The 23,802-nt window shown below is 32.7% G+C and overlaps 1 protein-coding gene and 1 long non-coding RNA gene across 3 annotated transcripts; one reads left to right on the top strand and one right to left on the bottom strand.

Annotated features, from left to right (window-relative positions):
* The first annotated feature begins 203 nt into the window (after positions 1 to 203).
* On the top strand, positions 204 to 22,942 carry LOC128220534 (galectin-4-like). The gene is made up of 5 exons (XM_052928968.1): positions 204 to 503; positions 822 to 875; positions 20,386 to 20,471; positions 21,368 to 21,590; positions 22,377 to 22,942. Exons 1-5 carry the CDS (start codon positions 498 to 500, stop codon positions 22,500 to 22,502), a joined length of 495 nt encoding a protein of 164 aa, XP_052784928.1. The 5' UTR covers positions 204 to 497; the 3' UTR covers positions 22,503 to 22,942.
* LOC128220535 (uncharacterized) lies at positions 7,609 to 11,681 on the bottom strand. 2 transcript variants are annotated; one of them, XR_008258806.1, is made up of 5 exons: positions 11,347 to 11,681; positions 10,177 to 10,253; positions 9,762 to 9,843; positions 8,856 to 8,986; positions 7,609 to 7,813 (listed from the first exon to the last, which is right to left on the bottom strand). It is a non-coding gene; the product is annotated as an uncharacterized LOC128220535 (long non-coding RNA). The 2 variants fall into 2 exon arrangements; XR_008258805.1 differs by having other exon boundaries at positions 7,610 to 7,813; positions 11,340 to 11,679.
* Positions 22,943 to 23,802: the final 860 nt, after the last annotated feature.

Below are 23,802 nucleotides of genomic sequence, written 5' to 3'. Positions count from 1 at the left end.
AGGAGTAAGGGGGTGGGGCGATATCCGGATGCGGATCCCTGAATCTGTTAGTGTTTCCTTTTGCTTCAATTCGCACTTTTTAGTGATAAGATGCAGGATATTACAATATCCGTATATTCAACTTATAATACAAGGATTAACAGCTATTCCGTTTGTTGCCATTTTCTTTCCCTGTTTATTTGAACATAAGCTTTCATCGGTAATAAACATTTTATTTATACATGTTAAAGAGGTTTATAAGACATACTTAAAAGTTTCAAAACGCGTTGAAATTATTTGTTTAAACCCAATCGTTTAACTTGCTTTGATTTTGAGCGTTATGTAGCGTTATCAGTAACAAAATATTTAAAGGACAATAAATTATTTGATTACTCATTGTGAACAATGTGTACCTCTCCTTATCGCTATACACATCCTGTCGAATAGAAGGAAGTTAACTAACTGTTGTGTAGGACATGCGTTAGAGGGGACAGCGTAATATCTCTGGACTACTCTCAATGGCGGTACGTCTTTCTTTATACCTTGAATTAATAATAATATAAAATAATATTACTACTCAATCAGATAATTGACATGACGAGAAAAATGGACTATTCATCTGTTCGCTTGCATGATGTGGTCAAATTAATATATTGAATTTTACAGATGCGTTCAATTGAGTGGTTGAATGCGAACCGCCATTAATTGTTTAATAATTGTTATGAAATGCATATGTATATATTTATAGCAAACCTTACATAGCAATTCTGCAATTAAGTTTGTACTTCATCTAAGAAATAAAGGCAGCATTACGTATAACTAATGAATCATTGCATTTTCAGAGTTCTAGAAAACATGGCGCTTCTAGCAAAACTTCTGCACCCATCTTTAACCCGGTACGTACCTATCTCTTTCGTTCAAACATACTAAAGTGTTTCGATGGTCTCCTGGTTCACCTAGTCCTAAATAACCTTAATTACTAAATCTGAGCCGTTCAAACCACACAAAAACACTCTTATTTCTCTTGGGAGTTCCGAGTATGTTTTTCACATTTTATATCAGCGCGGGATCAATCTCAAGAGAGCGCATGCGTAAACTTTAGGTCGCACCGTGAAGCTCTACATAAAGCTTCCTTATTGTCGGCTGGGTTACATACAACTAAGTGACAAAGCGTCGTCACAACAATACTTATAACATTTTGTTATTCAGATCTGCTATAAAATACACGTATTAATGCATGTTAAAACATATAACATATATAATATATCGGAATACAAGAAGTTTAAACGCGTATAGTAATGAGTTAATGTCCATGTTGGAGTTGACTGTTTAAAAGAAGATTATTTGAACAATTAACCACTAAACAGTGAATTATTTGAATCTAGAAAAAAATATTAAATCTAGAATGCTTAGACCAAGTTGAGATTGATATCTTATATCAACACAGTGCATAGACTCTATACACTATATGGATATGCACGATACACCGTGACAGTACATACACTGGTGTTGTATTCTATACCAGTATATACTGTGCACGGTATATATTCTATTTATTCTCAGAGGTGTTGAAGCAGTGCTTCAACACCCCTGTTCTCTATACAATGTATACAGCCAGAGATTATGAAGATTTACTTCAACTTCTCTGTTATAGTCTATATACATTGTGGAAGCGTGCACTATACTCTATTCATTGTCAAGAGGTGTTGAAGCAGTGCTTCAACACCCCTGTTCTCTATACAATGTATACAGCCAGAGATTTTGAAGATTTACTTCAACTCCTCTGATATAGTCTATATACATTGTGGAAGCGTGCACTATACTCTATTCATTGTCAAGAGGTGTTGAAGCAGTGCTTCAACACCCCTGTTCTCTATACAATGTATACAGCCAGAGATTTTGAAGATTTACTTCAACTCCTCTGTTATAGTCTATATACATTGTGGAAGCGTGCGCTATACTCTATTCATTGTCAAGAGGTGTTGAAGCAGTGCTTCAACACCCCTGTTCTCTATGCAATGTATCAACCAGAGATTTTGAAACTTTACATCAATTCCTCTGTTATAGTCTATATACATTGTGGTGGCGTGCACTATTCTTTATCTGTAAATTTGAACCTGTGTTATAGTCTATATACATTGTGGTAGCGTGCACTATACTATACTCATTCTCAGAGGTGTTGAAGCAGTCCTTCAACACCTCTGTTCTCTATTCAATGTATACAAACGGAGATTTTTGAACAAAAAATGGAGAAAACTGCACAAAAATAATTTTGATGAATTTATGTCATATCAGGCAACATATTTAATATACTTAAATCATAGAACAATTATATGGCGCAAAAAATGATTTTTGGGGTAAAATGTTGGAAAAATTAAATGAAAATGACAATTTATGAATTTTGCCAATAACTCTGCCTTATTTTGCAATAAAAACACCAGAACTACTGCAGCTAATATATATCATTTAACATTATTATATATTATATAGAAACACAGTTTTTTTTTTAAAATATGATTTTCGAGGTAAAATGTATGAAAAATTAAATGGAAATGAGAATTTCTGGAATTTGCCAATAACTTTTTTAAATATTGCAATAGAATGACCAGAATTACTGTATTTCATAAATATTACAGTTTAATATATCAAAAGTAAAGAAACTATGTAATTTTGTGAAATGTGAATTTTGGGGAAAATGTTTGAAAAATTAAATAAAAATGAGAATTTCTGAAATTGCAAATTATTAGCACAAATTTTGCAATACAATGACCAGAAATTTTACTGTATTCAATAGATACTATAAAACAGTATAACAAACCTAAAGTGTAGAAACCATGTATTGTGTGAAGTGTGATTTGGGGGGTAAAATGAAATTAAATAAAAATCGACACACAGCAGTTATCAAACAACACAAATAAACAAAAATCATTTATGTGCATTTTTCTGAAATTGTCTCCTTAATTTTTGAAGCTCTGCATCAATCCTCTGTCAAATCAATTAACCTTGTTCTCTGTATTCATTTATGATGATCCCCTTTTAGTTAATAAATCTTTTGAAATCATTGAAAATTGACCTTTTTCTCTGTCACCTGTATGTCGATGAATTTTATAATGCAGATATTTGCCAGACTCGCAAAATTCATAACAAACCAAAAGCCCAAGGCATTTTTTCAAGAATATAATGCGACAGTCACTTGGGTGTGGAGCCTTGCCCAGCAACGTCTACATTTTTAAATTGTCATAGCCTAAAATCATAGCCTAAAATTGTCATTTCCCGACATGCCAACATTTAGACATATCCAACATGATAACCCAAACTAAGGTCTCCCTAGGCTAAATACTTTTCCAGCTAGACACTAGAATTGGACCTACAATATCGAAGATGTCCATAAAACCCAATTCACATAACAGGACAGGAGACCAGGACAACCAAAAGACATGGTTGTCTATGTTATAAACAAACAAGACTATGCATTTACCATAACTGTATCTATTTTGAACATGAACAGAACATTAGTAAATTTAATCCTAAGAATCTGATGTCAATAATCCCGTACATGTATGTATATCTATGTCCATCAATATGATAAGAAATGGAAGTTTCTTCTAAAACATACACAGAAACAGCTATTGTTCATATAAACCATAACATAAGGTGTCTTATAATTATGTCAACAAGAGCTGTCTTTGGACAGCACACTCAATTAAATGAGGCTTTGTCTTAAAAATGAATACAATAATGATGTAATATGTGCCTGTCGAAAGCAATAAAAAGAGTCAAATTAAAAAGTTAACTAGAAATGCTGCAATGCAACAAGAACTTCAGCCTTTATTGTGAGATTCAGTTTTAAATGTATTAAAACTGAAGTTATTCAGTACCAAGCATTTTTCTATTTTTAGTTACAGTGACCTAGGGACCCAAATCAAATATAACAAGAGTGACACTCACAAAATTCGCCAATCAATAATTTCTTGGATTCTAAATTCATCCTTAATCGTACCCAAGAGACAATCAGTGTGTACTTGGCAAAGCATTTATACCGGCAAACATTCTTGGTAAAGATTTTATAGCTACAAACATTTTCAGCAAGTTTGGTGAAGGTCAGATGAGAATTGTTCAAGTTAGAGAGTAGACAAAGCTTAAATGGCAAGGGCAGTAATCCTGAAGTGCTTCGGGGCATTTGGCTGATTATCATACTTGACCGATTTATTTTACCAACATATATTTTCAGCAAGTTTGGTGAAGATCAGATGATAACTGTTCAAATTACAGTGGACAAAGCAAAAATGGCAAATTTTGACCAATTCAAGGGCCATAATCCTGAAGAGCCTGGCTGGTTATAGAACTTTGCCAAGAATATATACCAACAAACATTTATAGTAGCAAGTTTGGTGAAATTCGGATAAAAACTGTTCAAGTTTGAGAGTAGACAAAGCTAAAATGGCCAATTTTGATAAATTCAGGGGGCCATAACTCTGGAGTGCCTAAAGCGATTAGGCTGGTTATCGAACTTGACCTAGATATTTCACCTCAAACACTTTCATGAAGTTTGGTGGAAATTGGATGAGAAATGTTCAAGTTAGAGAGCGGACAAAGCTAAAATGGACAATTTTGACAAATTCAGGGGGCCATAACTCTGGAGTGCCTAAAGCGATTTGGCTGGTTATTGAACTTGACCGAGATATTTCACCAACAAACACTTTCATGACGTTTGGTGGAAATTGGATGAGAAATGATCAAGTAAAAGAGCGGACAAAGCTAAAATGGCCAATTTTGACAAATTCAGGGGGCCATAACTCTGGAGTGCCTAAAGCGATTTGGCTGGTTATCGAACTTGACCTAGATATTTCACCAACAAACACTTTCATGAAGTTTGGTGGAAATTGGATGAGAAATGTTCAAGTTAGAGAGCGGACAACATTGTGGAGCCGCCCGCCCGCCACCCGCCCGCCCGCCACCCGCCCGCCCGCCATGGGTGTTCCCATAATACGGCCATCGTAAGATGGGCGTATAAAAATGAATGGAAATTTTGCCTTTAGACAGTTATTAAATGGTAAATAATATTTGACAGTTATCTATGTACATCTACATTTTAACTTTAAAAAGGTTTCCTTGACATTAAACAATCATTTGTTTTTATAAACAAAAAATTAACAAAACAATGTGGCGAACAGATCAAGAATCTAGGTTTAAGAAGTGACATTTCTAGAGGCTTACCATGTGCTCCAATATGTATGGAACTTAATAACCAAGGTTTTATTGAATTTATACTGTCATATAGGGTAATGTGCAATATAGTTAACAGAACACTCAAAAGTACAATGAAACATTTAGGTTAGAAGTTAAAATATAATTAGACAATTAGCCATAATTGACCAAGTCAGTATGGAAATTAACAACAGAACAATGTAACTAAAAAAAATATAGATTAAAAATAAGAATATATGATTTGCATTCATTTAATTCAAGTTTAAAACAAACTTTTAATAATGAGCTAGCTCAATTGTTACTAAGCAATGTGCTTTATTGCTCACCTCAGAACCAGACACATTATTTGTTTCAATAATATGTTCACAAGCTTTTATTCACTAAAATATGTGCCTAATTATTAACTTTTTACATGTTATGCCTTATTTGTTGAAAAGTCTTGCTGGCTAAGTTGTGATTTATGATGAGGAAACAATACCTCTATGAATAGCAATTTTTAAGGTTTTTAATACTTGACTTAGTGACTCCTGTTTCATATTACCTACATTCATTCTTTAAGGAAAGCTTGGGAAGAGAATATGGCCTATAAAACTAGAACATAGTTTTTTTCTAAAACTTGACCAAATTTCATTCATATGAAGTGGAACTTGAGGCCACTCTAATCAAACACATTTTGACCAATAAACAAGTTTCACCTAATATTATTTAAATGTTGACGAGAATAAATACTGACAAATATCATGAAAAATTATATATATAGTTTCTGAAGCATTTACAGTTTATATTATTAGAACAAACAACCTACATGCTTTTTGTCCAACCTGAACAGTTATCAATCTCTACTAAGATTTTTTTGGTAAACATATTCTGGCCAGTATGAATAAAGACCAAAGAGACAAGAGCTGTCACAGAGACAGCGCTCTCGACTATTCCGCTGCTTTTCAGTGTAAGGATTGAAAAGTTTTGGCGAAACATGCATGGATCATTGTTAGATTAGATTTCAATGCAATACATGATGTGCGGAGATATTAACATAAATGTGGTTACATGCAAAATTTTAACCAGAATTTTTATCTAACTTGATTATTCAATTAGGTTGGGTGGTTGTATAAAGTCTCAATGCAATTCATCCAGTAGTTGCTGAGATATTAACCTATGTGTGCTTACATGCAAAACCTTAACCAGAATTTCTGAGTGAAATAATAAAGGCAAGTATTTGCATTAAATGCAAACTATAGTTATATAACTTGGAAAATTAAGTAGGTTGGATGGTTGAGTACCATTGTATCAAGTCTCAATGCAATACCTCAAGCAGTTGCTGAGATATTAACCTATGTGTGCTTGCATGCAAAACCTTAACCAGAATTTCTAAGTCAAATAATAAAGGCCTATTATTTACATTAAATGCAAACAAGAGTTATCTTACTTGTTTAAATAAGTAGGTTGGATGGTTGAGTACCATTGTATCAAGTCTCAATGCAATACCTCAAGCAGTTGCTGAGATATTAACCTATGTGTGCTTGCATGCAAAACCTTAACCAGAATTTCTAAGTCAAATAATAAAGGCCTATTATTTACATTAAATGCAAACTAGAGTTATCTTACTTGTTTAAATAAGTAGGTTGGATGGTTGAGTACCATTGTATCAAGTCTCAATGCAATACCTCAAGTAGTTGCTGAGATATTAACCTATGTGTGCTTGCATACAAAACCTTATCCAGAATTTCTAAGTCAAATATTAAAGGCCTATTATTGGCATTAAATGCAAAGTAGAGTTATCAAACTTGGTTAATTAAGTAGGTTGGATGGTTGAGTACTATTGTATAAAGTCTCAATGCAATACCTCAAGTAGTTGCTGAGATATTAACCTATGTGTGCTTGCACGCAAACCCTTAACCAGAATTTCTAAGTCAAATAATAAAGGCCTATTATTTACATTAAATGCAAACAAGAGTTATCTTACTTGTTTAAATAAGTAGGTTGGATGGTTGAGTACCATTGTATCAAGTCTCAATGCAATACCTCAAGTAGTTGCTGAGATATTAACCTATGTGTGCTTGCATACAAAACCTTATCCAGAATTTCTAAGTCAAATATTAAAGGCCTATTATTGGCATTAAATGCAAAGTAGAGTTATCAAACTTGGTTAATTAAGTAGGTTGGATGGTTGAGTACTATTGTATAAAGTCTCAATGCAATACCTCAAGTAGTTGCTGAGATATTAACCTATGTGTGCTTGCACGCAAACCCTTAACCAAGGGGTGACGCCGACGCTTCGGTGAGTAGTTTAGCTCTCCATATTCTTTGAAAAGTTGAGCTAAAAATGAGTCCCCATACTAAAGTGTTAACACTGTATGAAACTGTTAATAAAAATGAAGGACAGACTATGATCAATCACAATAGTTCAAAATGAGCACTTTGTACTGTGTTGAGGTAAATGTTAATCATCCAACTTATTTAAGGGTAATCTATTTTCAAATCTATAATGTATTTGTCTGTTAAAAGTTAAAATTGGTATATCATTCCAATTTTAGTGAATCTTTATGTGATGGATGTCTTGTCCATTAAGTTGCCTTCAATGAAGATTTTGAAGTCAGACTGTCTCTTGTTGGATGTGGGGAGTTTTCTGAAAGAAAAAGGAACATTAAGCAATACATAAACACAGTTCCATTGTTGGCTTCAAATATTGAACTATTAAGGAGCTTTTCATTCATTTGTGCCATTGGCTTCAATGTTAAAATTTGATAGTTACCCCATATAACTATCATTTGAAAGGGCTTTGCATACTGATTACTTATATGTAAAATCAATGACAAGAACATATTTTCACCTTGAAAAGTTATTGCTGGCATCCCAAAATCACATTATTGTTCATCAGATACATTAAGTTATTATCTATCTTGCAAAAGCTCTATGGTTGATTTTGAAATATGATAGTTCTTATACATATTATATCTTAATATTAAAAATTAGCCACACTTTTTGTGATATAGATTTTATATATATGCACATAAAAATATGTAACAAAAAATATACAAATAAATAAGAAATGATAAAAACACACAAATCTTAGTTTATTTTACATTGATAGATAGTTCATATAAACTTTGCTAAACACAGAAAGAAAATAATTGTTTCTATTACAGGATTTGAACCTGGACAATTAATTTTAATGTGAATGAGCATATTTGAGCATGATCACAACTGTGCATTACAACAAAGGATAACATTGAAAACTAACAAAGGGCAACTACTACAAAAAATTCTTGAGTTATGGTTTCTGTGCACTGCACTTCTGCTAAATGAGATCTATCTGTACATATTTGAAGTTTGAGATCAACACCTCAAAGACTTTTCAAGTTCTGCTGCAGACAAAAACTCAGTATGAAATATAACAAAGGGTTATTACAAAAAGAACTGTAAACAGAGTTATGGTCCCTTAACACTGCACTTCTTCTCAATAGGGATCTATCTGTATATGAAGTTTGAAGTTAATACCTGGGGGATTTATGCTCAAGATTACATTCCGTGCACACGCACACACACGTGCACAATTACACAATTACTGTATCCACTTTGCCTTTTGGCAAGGGATAATCAATAGATTAGTCCTCATCATCACGGTCTTAAACAAACATGATGAACATAATCTGGAATAAAAACTGTACCTAGATGAATTTGTAACAGGTGGCGATCATTCATCACTTTCCTGTTTCCTGTTTCTCATTGTGTCATTCCTGTATCTCATTGTGTCTTAGTTGGTTTAGTACAACTCTGGCCTGGTCCACAATTGCAACAACTGAAAAACAACTGAACAATTAGCAAAAGAGAACTTATACCTTAAATGTACATAATATATTGCTACTAAAAAATGACTCATACTGTCAAACACTTGTTTCCATGAAAAACTACAGCTATCACCTATTGTAATAAGAGGTTTCACTGAGAGTGATGTTTGCTTTTAAGCATACAGTCACCAATTAGGCAATAATTTTAAAACTGCCAAGCACAAAATAAACATAAGAAAATAATCCTTAATATACCAAAAACAGAATAGTGTTTTGTTAAATTAAAGTAAAAAATGAAAAAAAGTTATGAAGAGAAGAAAAAAATAAAAAAATATAAAGATAATAATCAAAGGTTTACAATTCTTTGACTACCATACACAATTTAATGATTCATATGCACAGCTATTTTTCTTATCACGTCCAATATGTGCATGAAGTTTGAAGTTAATACCTCAAAAACATAGAAAAGTGAAAGAAAAATAATCAAAGACCAATAACTCTAAAATACCATAAACAAAAATGTTTTTTGCACAGCACTTCTCCTCAACATATTTAATATGTGTTAGAAATCTCAGAAGCATTTGGAATTATGGATAAAAGAAGACTTGTCCAAATGAACCCTAACCATCAAGTGGTAGGAGTATAATAGCAGAGACAAATCATACATATGTCTTTATATTTAATATGTCAATGTATGTTTGAACAGAATAATTATGTTAATTCTCATTTCTTGGCTTACCTCATATTTATATTGTTATACATAGAATTAATCCAAAGAGAACTTACCATTCACTGACAAGATTTCCTCATTATACACAGGAGTATCTTCATACTTTTAGAATCTCTCCATTTTTCTTCTCCATGGGAACTGCAATGCATAACACATAAGAAAGGAAATAAAACAATTGCATTTTTTAAAACAATTTGTAGAGAAAAATAAAACATGAGTTCAGACACATGCAGAATTATTTGCATTTATTTTAAGCAAGTTACAAGAGTAACTGTACCCTATGCCATCTGAGTAAAATCTGCATGCAACAAACATGTGCATGCAAAATTGCATGGACTTTCATTTATTTGCTTAACAGTTTCAATTAAACCTAACAACCTGACCAAATTCTTGAAATATCTTATACTTGAATACATTATGTTATACTAGTAAATGACATTGAGTACATATAAATATGTGTTAAAAATCTACCTTTCAAATCCAATGCTTTCTTTGCATCAAAACGTTTGTCTGTTTGCCCTTAAATTGGTCCCTCAAAAGTATCTGGTCTGAAATAAATATAAAATTCACCTACTTTTAAGCTAAAATTAGCTATAATACTAACTTGGCTGATCTTAGGAAAAATGAGTCTTAAAGCTGCACTCTCACAGATTGACTGTTTTAACATTATTATTATCTCAGAGAATCAATGCCTTTAATTGCTGACAATAAAACAGATGTCATGTATTGAGAAATCTGCTTAATATTTCATTTTTCTGAAAGTGTTCAAATTTAAGTCACAGAACAACAATTATGAACGTACATATGAAAAACAGCTATCTGATATTTTTTCAGCAGTTTTAAATCATAGTTCGCGGACATAATTTATGCACTAACATTGCATGATTCATTCCATGATGAAAAAAAAGTTGTCAGAATGGTAAATCTGTGAAAATGCAGCTTTAATAACAATCCCCAACAGTTCCTCCCAAAGACTTGTTTAAAAGGGGCTGTAATCTGTTTAATGAAATAGCGGAAAAAAAGAAAATTGACAAAAACTGACATAAACTTGGTATCTATGTGTACAATGCATTAAAACTTACTAACTGAAGTACCACATAATTTACAATAAAAAAAATTCGCCAATATATTACAAGTTAGGTATAAAGATTAAATATTCCAACTGTTTAGGATAAGCCTTTATAGCACAGTGGATACAACACTGGACTGCAATTTTGGCGACACCGGTTCCAACCCATTCTCTGACTTGATATTTTTTTTACATTTTGCATTTTGGTAATTTTTTTTACCATTATGACATCAAAGATCAAAAGATTTTTTGAATAATTGTCTTGAGATTCTTTACAGAATATTTTTTTTTTTTTTTTTGGGGGGGGGGGGTCCCACCCCCTTTCTGGATCCGCTAGTGTGGGTTACTCCCGTAAAATGAACTGAATTTAATTTGGTGCAAAGCTCTAATAAAAATTTGTGTATTCAATTAAATTCATAAAACTAATTAATGTAAACAAACCATTTGCAACTCTCCATGAATAACTTTTAAATGATAGTGATTATTTTCATTTGCATGATAACTAAGAAAATATAAAATAACACTTGAGTGTCCTGTATGGTATCCCGATATAGTCAATACTTACAACTTACATGTGCAGGAATCAGGAAGGAGTTCCATTCTACCAACTTAATACCATTCTTATTTGTCGTCTTCTTAACCGGATGCTTGAATTTTTGTAAACAAACCCAATGAACCCTGCATCGTTCCACTAGACTTTCTCGCTTAATATTTACGCTCGGTTGTGCCTGTATCGAAGAAAATGAAGACCAGTCCAAAACATTGCGTCATTTAGTATTTAGCACGCGCTAGAGTGATTCAAAACATCGAATTTGACCGACACTGAACAGAGGTAAATGGTTATTTGAAAATATAACACTTTCTAGTTCAAAAGGTAATTGAATTTATGTAGATACGTAAACAATTGACAGTTTAACGAGTATATTTTATTGATATAACGAAGTACTCCTTAAAGCTGCACTCTCACATACAATGATACATGTACATGTATTTTGACAACTTTGTTATTTTTTATTTTTGTCTTGGAGTTTGAATGAGCCAGTTTCTGTGTAAATATATGCAAATAAGTGATATAAGTCTGCTGACAAAAGATCAGATCGCAGATTAACATATTCCGTTAAAAAAAATGTTTTATGGCTAAAAGTGCTACTAACAGTTGGAAGAAAAATGCATAAAACATCATTTTCTTAAAGCTGCACTCTCACAGATTGAACATTTTGGCAACTTTTTTATGTTTTGTCTTGGAATGTACTAATTTTGGCGAAAATCCATGGAAAGCAGTTATATAAGACTGCTGACAAATATAGATCGCAGATTTTTATATATACCAGTTCAAAAATTGATATTTTGTTCATTTTTCTAAAACGTTTATTAATGGTTTTAGCCATAAAACATTAATTTTCAAATGGAAATATGAAAATTTATGATCTGGGTTTTCGTAAGCAATCCTATATCATTGGTTTGCAGATATTTATACAAAAATTTGCTCTTTCCAAGACAAAAAATAAAAAAGTTGTAAAAATGGTATATCTTTGAGAGTGAAGCTTTAACTTAAATATATACTGTATGCAATCCAATGTTTTTTTAAGCAGTCTTGTGTCACTGTTTTTCTTGCACTTATGCATTAATTGGCTTGTATAAAGACAAAAAATAAAACAGTTGTCAAAACATTTAATCTGTTAAAGTGCAATGTTTATTTAAATATACTTGATGCTTGCCTCAATCATTGCCGCTGACAGATCATCAGATGACAGCACCAACATCCAACAATGCAGTGATATTTTTAAAGTCTCTTTCACATCATTCTGTATCCTAATATTTTAATTTATTTAAGATAGTTGCTTATCAAGATGTTGAATGCATATTTTACAGCCTTTTAGGCTTTAGAGTGTATTCAATGTCATTTTCAGACAGAAATATCTTGATCGAAGCTAGGAACAAGCTCACAACTGGCATTAGTGAGTCATGCCTGTCAAAACTAATTTTGGGGTACATGCATGTGTCTTTTAAAGTAGAACAGTAGACATCAACTTTACAATGTACATGAATACATTGCATTCATACTTTAGTTATTTATGTATTCATGTACATTGTAAAGTTATTGTAGATGTAGATCGTGTCGATGAGAACCAGCCGTTCAGTTAGCTCAGTTGGTTACAGCGCCATGATAGTGTTCCAGCAGTTGTTGTTGGTTCAAGCTCCACACTGGGGCACTTCTCCTCCCAGGTTTTCTTAAATGGTGGCAGTGGTACATGGCAGGAGTGCCTCCGTCAGCTTTAAACTACAGTCGAAACTCGATGGCTCGATATTCTAGGGACCAGCCAAAATACTTCGAGCCTCGAGAATATCGAGCCAAGCGGGATTGCTTACAGAATGTTATTTTTTTATTATTCGTTACAAAAAGTCTTGTTTACCTCGTTTGTTATTGGCTATGCTATCTCCGCAAGAGAAGAGTATTAATTGGACATAGTTACACGTCGTAAAGTTCGTAACATCACTTATTCGATACTTAGAAAATATTATTTGATTGTTTTTATTAATTATAAAAATTATGCGAAAACAACAAACAAGTAATTTTAAACAGTGGGTAACAAAAACATAGCTTATTAGTTATATGCAGGATGCATTGAAATTTATACATGTATAACAATTAGGGAAAGAACTTAGATAAAGTGATGGCATGTTTATTCAAACTGTTAAGTCATTCAAATTTGATAATAATTATAATAAATTGAATTAATTTTTATCGATTAGCGCCGTGTGCTAAATGAAGGCAACAAAACAAATCAAGGTGTGAGGTTCTTACCTGAACCCGCAAAAATGACATCGACCCAAGCAAACAAAATTGTAAAATTCTTACTTGGAACCGCGAAAATGGAGAAATATCGACCCTGAGACAATATATCGAGCCATCCGATCAAATTTTATATGAACAAAGAGTTAAACAAAATCAGTTCTTTTAATCTGGTTCAAGCCAACGAGGATATCGAGCCATGAGATATCGAGCCAACGAGTTTCGACTGTAATATATATATATATATAAAGGGTTAATGGAGAGGAGTGGAGTGTATTGTGTGTCACTGTCAGTGTGTAAGAACCAGCCGCTCCGATGTGGAAATACTTGTACCATAAGTCATGGTTTTTAAGTTTATTGTTTAAAGTTCCATTTTCTAGTTGTTTTAACCTTAAAGGTGCACTCTCACAGATTGAACGTTTTGACAATTTTTTTTGTCTTGGAATGAGGCAATTTTTGCGAAAATCCATGGAAACCAGTTATTTAAGACAGCTGACAAAAAATTAGATAGCAGATTTTTATATTTAAGTTTAAAAAGTAATGTTTTATGCATTTTTCTTAAACCATTAGTAATGGTTTAAGCCATAAAACATTAATTTTCGAACGGAAATATGGAAATCTACGATCTGATTTTTTGGCAGCAATCTTATATCATTGGTTTGCAGATATTTATGCAAAAATTTGTTCTTTCCAAGACAAAATAAAAAAGTTGTAAAAATGGTATATCTGTGAGAGTGCAGCTTTAAATTTTATGATTTAATGACAACTGCCTTGAAATAGATACCTGATTTAAGCATTATGCCAATGTTTATAAATTTCTATTATATTTTACTGTGAAATAATGTAAATATATACATATAATTGTTTGTGTTAGTTTGAATTTGCTTGATTTATCATTAACCTAATTATATATTATTTCATTTTTTTTGTATTAACCCAATATTATGTCATATAATATATCTATGGGTATATAATACCAAGGTAAACACATGTACACACATCACTTATTATTATGTATAGATAGTTTTTATTTCCATGTAACTCATTTGCCTACATACATTTTGGAAAATGTGGTCCATTACAGATAATACCCAGATGTATACATGGCCTGGATTTCCATATTATGCTGCCCAGAATAAAAGACGATGCAGTCCAGATAAAAACATTGTATGGCTCAATAATCTTTACCAAACTTGGTAAAAAAAAACTTTGTCATATTATGAGAAATCCCTGTTTTTTTGTTAATTATGTTCATTCACAGTATATGCAATTCACCAAGTAACACAAGACTTAATGTCCACTTGACACATTTCTAGTATATTTGGCTTGTACATAAACATCACTTTTTCATAAGAGAATAAATCTCATGTAGGACATTTAGATTGCTCTAGAAATAATTGCCAAGATGTTTTGCATTTGAATCATGTTTAAAGCATACCCACCATTATTTGCATTTATTGTGTTCATGATTGTGTTGTATTCTTCCTTTTTAAGATGCATCAGATGAAGTCTTTGACTATCTAGAAAGGGATTTTGTAAGCTAGTACTGGACATGAAGACAGTCACTTGGAAATGATGATTGTGCAACAGCGGTTAAACATATGCATTACATCATATGGTAATTTCTTTTCACCTCAATGAATATTTAAGTGACCTACCCACAAATAATGTGATTCTCTAATAGTTCCAATTTCCACTTTGATTTTGTAATCTGGTATTCTTCATTACTACTACCCGTAACTGGTATCTAAAAATAACATTATAATATTCATCAATAATATCATAAGACCATGTGAATATTCAGTAATTTATATATGTAATCAATTTGTTTTTGTGTATGTGGTGTTTATATGTTGGAGTTTGTAGTTCATTGTCAGTGATTTTTTTATTGTGAAAAACTCCATTTTCCCCAAAATTAAAAAAAATTACATTACATTCCGGATTAAAATAGCAATGAATTTCTTGAAATATAAACAAAATCTTGACAAGTCTTACTCTTTCACAGCATAAGGTATGCATTAAAAAGTTAAAAAATGTATATTTGCCATTATATAAGCAATTTTAGCCTGATTTTGTATTTTTCCCAAAGTTGACTTTTTACCGAATTTGCGAGGTACATTGTACAGGCAGTAAAAAGAATTCATAAAAAATCACTGATTGTTGTTAAGTGTTTTTTTTATGAATGTTGTTCAAGTTTCGTCCTTGGGGTCAAAGTTGTCCCAACCAGAGTTCCCCTGTTACTGATAGACTTCTAGAACAAAAATTGATACACATTCAAATCAGGCAATGACTTCTGCAGTAATGTATGAATTCCTTAGAAACTGATGTCTAAACTAAAAGGTATTTAGTTTCAAAGATTATGAAACCAGTTGTTACAACAATATAATAATCACCTTTTGGCAGGATGTTAAGCAAGGTTTTGTCTTGTTGAGGAAATCGTAGACCTCGTAGTACCCTTAAGGAACCCACTTGTCTGACTTAGTGACTACAATCCAAACTCACAATGTCTTCCTTAACAACCACTTTATAAGCAACCAAGGACATCCTTATCAAATACTTCATTTACAGCAGCCAATGACTTCCATAAAAAATGATGACTTCCTAAACAATCCTTGGCTTCTTTATCAACCAATGATTGCCTTAGCAACTACCTTCATCCATAGCAACAAATGAATTCCCATTCAACCAATGACTTCCTTAGCATCCAATTCCTTCCAACGCATCCATTAACTACCTTTATAGGCACCAATGCCTTATTTAGCAACCACTTTTTTCCTGAGCAACAGCCAACATTCATAGCAACCAATTACTTCCTTAGTAATCATTTACTTCCATAGCAACATTCTGGTTCATTACCGTAACATCCATTGACCATGGGAACAACCAGCTTACCATACTTCTCATTTCTGTTAACAAAGAGCAGCCTTCTTTGAGGAGTCCTTATCAACCATCAAATAACACAGCAACCACTAACCTGCTAAGCAAATAGCAACACCTTTCATAACCAGTTGTTACCTGACTGACTTGTTCATGGTCATTTTAATCAGGTGATCAATTAAGGGCCATGCTGGCCCTTTTGTTTTGAATGTACATTTCCTTAGCTTATTCATTTAATTTAGCAAATGTATAAACATAGTGTACAATTCTGGATACTTTCAAGTTTTGTCATTATCATATATTATCAATGTTTTAATTTTCAAACAGGTGACCAGACAGGGAGGAAACTAGAGAAATGGTTTTCCACCAACAGCCCAAGTGCTTGGTTGATAAGAGGAGCCACAGCATTAAACATTACTGCACAAAGTGGTGTGCTTTGCTAACACTTAAGATTGTGATTCGATAAAAAAGCAATGAATGAACGCTCATTATTCATAACTATAACTAAAACATTGATGTCAAAAGTCAATTTTCAACATATATAGTATTTGAGATCCTGATCTATAGTTGTGTGCAATGGATTATCAAAGAAAAACAAAAGAGTGGGCAACAAAATGAATAGCATAATGCTCCAGTCAATTGTAACCACATCCCGCCCCCAGGTCCGGGGACTTTTGACTTTTGGTCCAGCCTACCCCAGGTTAAATTCCCTGAACTGATCCTGAACTAAAATCCCTGCCAAATTCCCCCGCATCCAACATACCATAGGTAAGACAAAACCACCGCATTCACACCCAGTATACCCCCAGATTGGGGTGGTGGTGGTTACAATTGACATGTGCATTACCCACTACCCATTTACACCAGTAATTCATAATTATATTTGATAGACATGCCTCTTGTCAAAGGTTTTGAAGGGTATGAACGTCAGAACTACCTGCCTATGGCCTTTCAAGATTTTATAACATTGTTAAACTAAAGAAATTATTATTAAGTTTATACTAAATCTTTGTTAAGAGTGACCCCTTTGATAATTCTGGAGAAAAACCATTAGGATTAGGTTCTGTATTTGTCCATAATTTGTCATCATATGACATGTAAGCAGGAGTTCATTCCTTCAAAGAATTGTGAATCTTATATAATTATGTATTTGACATCTTATGAATTTTATCACACTTTAACCTAGAGGCAGTTCAAATAAATACTGCTATGATTGAACAAATACTGAATAAGGGCAAGAATTCCAAACAAGACAGTATACATCTAGTATCATGTTTGTCTGATAATTTTGAAATCATAGTGATTAAATCTAAAAGGATGTTAAAGCTGCACTGTCACTGATTAAGAGTTTTCACATTTGCTTTGAAAAAAAATAATTAAAATAGTCTGACTTTTGCATGAATGCCTTCAATCCAGTCATATAAGATAACTCTCAATGAAACAGAATTCAATTGTCTGAAAAACTGCCAAAATTTTCATTTCTTCTCAAGCATTACTAACCATTAAACATAGAGTTTTAAATGGTAATAGGAAAAACTGTGATTTTGTATGCAGTCTCATATAACTGTTATCAGACATGTGCACAAAAGTTTTTCATTCCAAGTTAAAAATAATAAAAATTCATATATCTGTGAGAGTGCAGCATTAACAATGAAAACAATTATTAATAATGGTATTTCCAACTGTGTATAATAATGCAACAACAATTTACCTTCTACTAGCACATTGAATTACAAGTTCTGCTTTTTCAAAGAAAACGGGCATATGGGAAGTACCATCACTTCCAGCGATATTTTTGTTGTAGCTTTTTTTTATAAGAGACATTGGCAAAAACTGTTCATAGATTGTGTTTTAAGGTGTATGTTTTATAGACAGTACTCCAATTCTCTTTAATATGTAATATATGTTTGTTTCATTTAAGGCTTTTGTGTGTTTTAGGGCTGTTTCAGACCATTTTTCGAATTTTTCTCAACATAAGAAGAGACTTTTGTATTTTGGCCCAGCTAATGTTATTATATTGTTGACTAACATAAGCTTACAAGCAAATTAACAGGCAGAATAGATAAAGAAAAGATGAGCATGTAGTCTTGTTTTGCATACAGAAGTAAGGGGCTTAGCTAGCCCTTTATATGTGGATTCATAATTGCTAGGTGGGTCTCGGAGCATGCCCCCTCAGAATATTTTGAAAAACATGGTGCATTCTGGGCGTTTTGAGGTGCTTTATTTTGTACTGGAAAATAAAAATGACATTTAAAGGATCATGTTGTCAAGTACGCATACTGCAACTTTGGCTGATTTTTTTATGTTTTTATCAGGATCATGTGGATTCATCCGCATACTAGTGTTATATGCAGCTTCACGCCTGGTATCTCAGACAGACATTTTTAGGCTTATGTAGATGTTTGCAAGGCAAGGCTTGGCAAACCAAAGCGCATGTTTCATTATATTGGTTACAAAGTGCTTTTGCATGTTATTTGCAATTGTGCATTTTGCGCGACTGGTAAATATCTGCAATATAAAAACTTAAAATTCATTGATGCCTAGGTGACCAAATTTCAAAATTTTTCATTTCATTTGTCAAACATTGTGCCCCAAAAGCACATTTCACATAAGTATGTAGTTTCTTTACTTAAGGTCTATTATACTGCAATATAAAATATATTTAAAAACAGTAATTCTGTTAATTTTATTGCAAAATTTGACAAAGTAATTGGCAAAATGCAGAAATTTTCATTTTTTTTTTCTAACAAATTTACCTAAAAATCATATTTTACAAAATACATAGTTTGTATATTTCAAGTATCTTATAATGTTATATAATATCTGTTTTAAAAAGTTGTTTTGGTAATTTTATTGCTAAATTTGGCAGAGTTGAAGCTAAGTCCAGAAATTCTCATTTTCATTTAACTTTTAAAACATTTTGCCCAAAAATTATATTACAATGTGATTGTATTATACTTATAGTATATTAAATGTGGTGTCTGATATAACACAAAACCAAAAAAAAAAAAATCTAAGCATTTTTCTCCCATTTTTCATTTTCACTGGACAAAGAATAAATAAAGGTGATGAGGTGTTGAAACTCTGCTTCAACACCTCTCTATTCAAATAGAGAATAGTGCACGTCACCACCATGTATATAGACTATTACAGGGGTTCAAATCTACAGATAGAGAATAGTCCACGCTACCACAATGTATATAGACTATAACAGAGGAGTTGAAGTAAAGTTTCAAAATCTACATTGCATAGAGAACAGAGGTGTTGAAGCACTGCTTCAACACCTCTGAGAATGAATAGAGTATAGCGCACGCTACCACAATGTATAGAGACTATAACAGAGAAGTTGAAGTAAATCTTCATAATCTCTGGCTGTATACATTGCATAGAGAACAGGGGTGTTGAAGCAGTGCTTCAACACCTCTGAGAATAAATAGAATATATACCGTGCACAGTATATACTGGTATAGAATACAACACCAGTGTATGTACTGTCACGGTGTATCGTGCATATCCATATAGTGTATAGAGTCTATGCACTGTGTTGATATAAGATATCAATCTCAACTTGGTCTAAGCATTCTAGATTTAATATTTTTTTCTAGATTCAAATAATTCACTGTTACTAATAAATATTTACCGTTGATTTGTACAGACTGGTTAAGAGATGAACATATATAGAAATAATTATCGGATGTTAGTTAATGTTTTGTAAAAATGAAATCGATCAAGTAAATTTTAAGAAATTTGAATTTGATTTAAAAGAACTGTTGTAAGGGTTTTAATTCTAATTGTATCAATTGTCAACAGCAAATATTTGATAGATTCAGATTTATCATTTATTGCATGTCCATCGTATATAATGTTCTGTTCTGTTCTGTTTTGTTCTGTTCTGTTCTGTATATTATCACCACAGCAATTCTGTTTCAACCGATTTCAGTCCACACCATTTGTTCACAATCTCGGCACCCTGCATGCTGGACAGCAGATAATTATAAGCGGAATGCCGAGATCAAACGCATCAAGGTAAGTAATTTCTTAGTTTCTTTATTGACATAAAGCGTAACATTTGTTATGAATTGATTACGGTTACTCAAATATTGTCATACTTAAGGTTTTATCACAGCTAGAAATTAAGAGATAAGCTAGTTTTACTTAATCAAGTGAAGCAAAGAGAAACTTTCTCATGTAGTTATAAAAAGCCATTTATGTCATAGTTAGATCACATGAAATAGAACCTTAATGATTAGGGGGAAGCGAGGCGCAGTGAACGAGCCCTTCTTTATCATTACGATTTTAATTCAGGTCATCTAACTGACTTAGAATACAACCTCATTGACTGACACATTGTCAATGCAAAATCTGACGCAATTGGCCGACCTTTAAACACATGCGAAGTTAGAATTAATGAAATGATTAAGCCTAGTACTTATAAGTACTTATCATTACCTGTCTGCAATTTGATTGGCTGTAGACGTAGGTTGTATTCTAATGTTACAACCACGTTGTCGGCAGAAAATATTAACATAATATACAACACACATAACTGATCATAAGAAATGTGAGATCATCTGATAATTCTATTGGATATTCTGTAGATTCAGCATCATAATATACAACACACGTACATTATCATAAGAAATGTGAGATCATCTGATAATTCTATTGGATATTCTGTAGATTCAGCATCATAATATACAACACACGTACATTATCATAAGAAATGTGAGATCATCTGATCGTTCTATTGGTTATTCTAGATTCAGCATCATAATATACAACACACGTACATTATCATAAGAAATGTGAGATCATCTGATAATTCTATTGGATATTCTGTAGATTCAGCATCATAATATACAACACACGTACATTATCATAAGAAATGTGAGATCATCTGATCGTTCTATTGGTTATTCTAGATTCAACATTAGTTTTGATAACTCACCTAACGGACCGGGTTCCAGTGATACGGCCTTCGTTTACGACGTCCGCTTCAATTTCGGAACAGATAAACAGGTGATTGTGAGGAACTCTCAACAGTACGGCTGCTGGGGACACGAAGAGAGGGCTATCCCGCATTTTCCATTTCAAACGGAGAAATTCTTTGAAATTACTGTCAACATTTTCCGGGGTGGATTCAGGGTAATTGATATATCAAGTACTTTATGTCCAAAAAGAACAACGTTGATATCACGTGACACAGAAACTCTAGTCTTCTCTGTCTGGTATCATAACTCATTGTTTCATTCATGTTTTGAATGCTCGACGGCAATTTAACTGGTAAAATGCGATTCAAATACCTGCGCTAAGATTCGTAGATGTAAAATACTGATTTAAAGATTTCTCTGCCTAATTTTAACTGACTTGCTTTACTTTTCGCATACAAACGAGTATACCAAAGATCGAAGCTTTGAGATGTACGGCGTCATCCGTATTTGAGTGCATTAATGCAGTATTAAAGCTCTAGCTCGATTTTGCAAATTATCCAGTAAGCACTATTTCGTTTCGAGGAGTTGCAAAATTAGACCCGAGCGTTAATACTGAAAGAATGCACGAACAAAGCGAATCTTTTCTTAAATATATATTTTCGTCATTTAGTTTCTGATTGTATATGTGTCCATCTTTCGGGAAAGAGGTTGTCATTTCGACCCCAACATTCTTTCAATGCTGCCTCTCAAGAAGGACACGGTACTGGTGTCCTAAATTGAACACCAACATTGAATAGTGTGCCATGCAATAGAAACTTAATGTACACTAACAGTAGAAGAAGAAACAAATGAGGTATCGTTTGATGGCAAACTGGTAAAATTCCAACTGACACACAAGACACACAAGAAATCAGTTCATGTAAGCGTCAACCAAACCAATTTACCCATTGTGTGCAAGTTAACTATAATTATATATTGTCATCGTTCTATCTTATTTCAGGTTTGTGTTAATAGCGGAGATGTTATGGAATTCAAACACCGCTACAAAGAACAACCCTTGCCTAAATTCTGCTATTTAAGAATTGACGGTGACGTTCAGCTATCAAAGGTCGCTTTTAAACAGTGACGTATTAGTTGAATGTAAAGAATACGCTTTGAAATCATTTCACCTTTGCTCGGGTACTCCGTCCGACTTTGATGAACTTACCATCAAATAATGAAATGTCCAACTCATAATATTGATTTCTGTATTGTATTTTTTGTTCATCTTAAATCAGCATTCTCGTACACCAGAGTGATGATGCTATGCGTACAACATGTTAGATTTATCATTATCAAACCTCTGATGAATGAGAATGAAATTAAGATGTGAAGTAAACTTATTCACAATGTATATGACAGATGCTAGACATACTGTATGTTACAATACTTCATTTGCTTTTCCGTCGGGATTATTTTGCTTAGAACATGTCTACACTGTAAGATTTTCTATATAATTGCCAAAGAATAGGAAAATAGTAAATGTTATAATAACATTGTTTTAACAAAATAAAGCTTTTTAGATTTCGAACGATGTTCTCTTTCTTAAGATAGAATGGTATATTAAGAATTATGTTAACAACTTTAACACACATGTTTCTATAAGTGTATGTGTTATATGTGGAAATACATTTGCAGAAACACAATTATATATAAGTATATCGTATATATCATATTAAAGATTTGATATATTATGGTCACCATATTGCTTTACGACGAGTGTAATATTAAAACCATACTTAGTTATTATCATTAAATGATTTAAGATTTTCTTTCAAAAATTGGACCGATTTTTTAGAACTGTTTCACAGTTAACAACGTTATTTTCGTCAACGTTGTTAACTTCCAATTCTTCACTGCTCAAGAAATTTAATGGATACACATATGATTAGCCGTATTCCTAACAAAAGTTTTAACTGTACAGTCGAATCCCGTTGGCTCGAACCTTCAGGGACCGGCGAAAATACTTCGAGCCTCGAAAAATTCGAGCCAAGCGGAAATGCTTACCTACAGTATTAAGAAATCGCTCCTTTACATCCAGTTCGAGCCAACGAAGAATTCGAGCCAGGCGATTTCGAGCCATCGGGTTCGACTGTACTTGTTTTATTGAATTCTATGAGCATATCATCTAATTGTAGACATATATGAGTTAACAAGGTTTTCGTTCATCGTGATGTTTATTTAAACCCATGGGCCGTATTCAATAAGCATCTAAGTAAATATTTTCAACTGAGTAAGAATTTCGCAATGTTTGACATCGATTATTCTAAATAACCGCTATTTTAATCAGATTTATTCGCACGCATGTATTGCTTAAACCATGTTCTTACTTTTTTTCATATTTTTGGTGTGCAAACATTGTTCGTTTTCTTAAAAATCAAATAATA

The sequence above is a fragment of the Mya arenaria genome, chromosome 15 (genome assembly GCF_026914265.1).
Source record: "Mya arenaria isolate MELC-2E11 chromosome 15, ASM2691426v1".
NCBI lineage: Eukaryota > Metazoa > Mollusca > Bivalvia > Myida > Myidae > Mya > Mya arenaria.
Note: the sequence above shows the minus strand (reverse complement) of the source record. Positions and strands in the feature narration are given on the sequence as shown.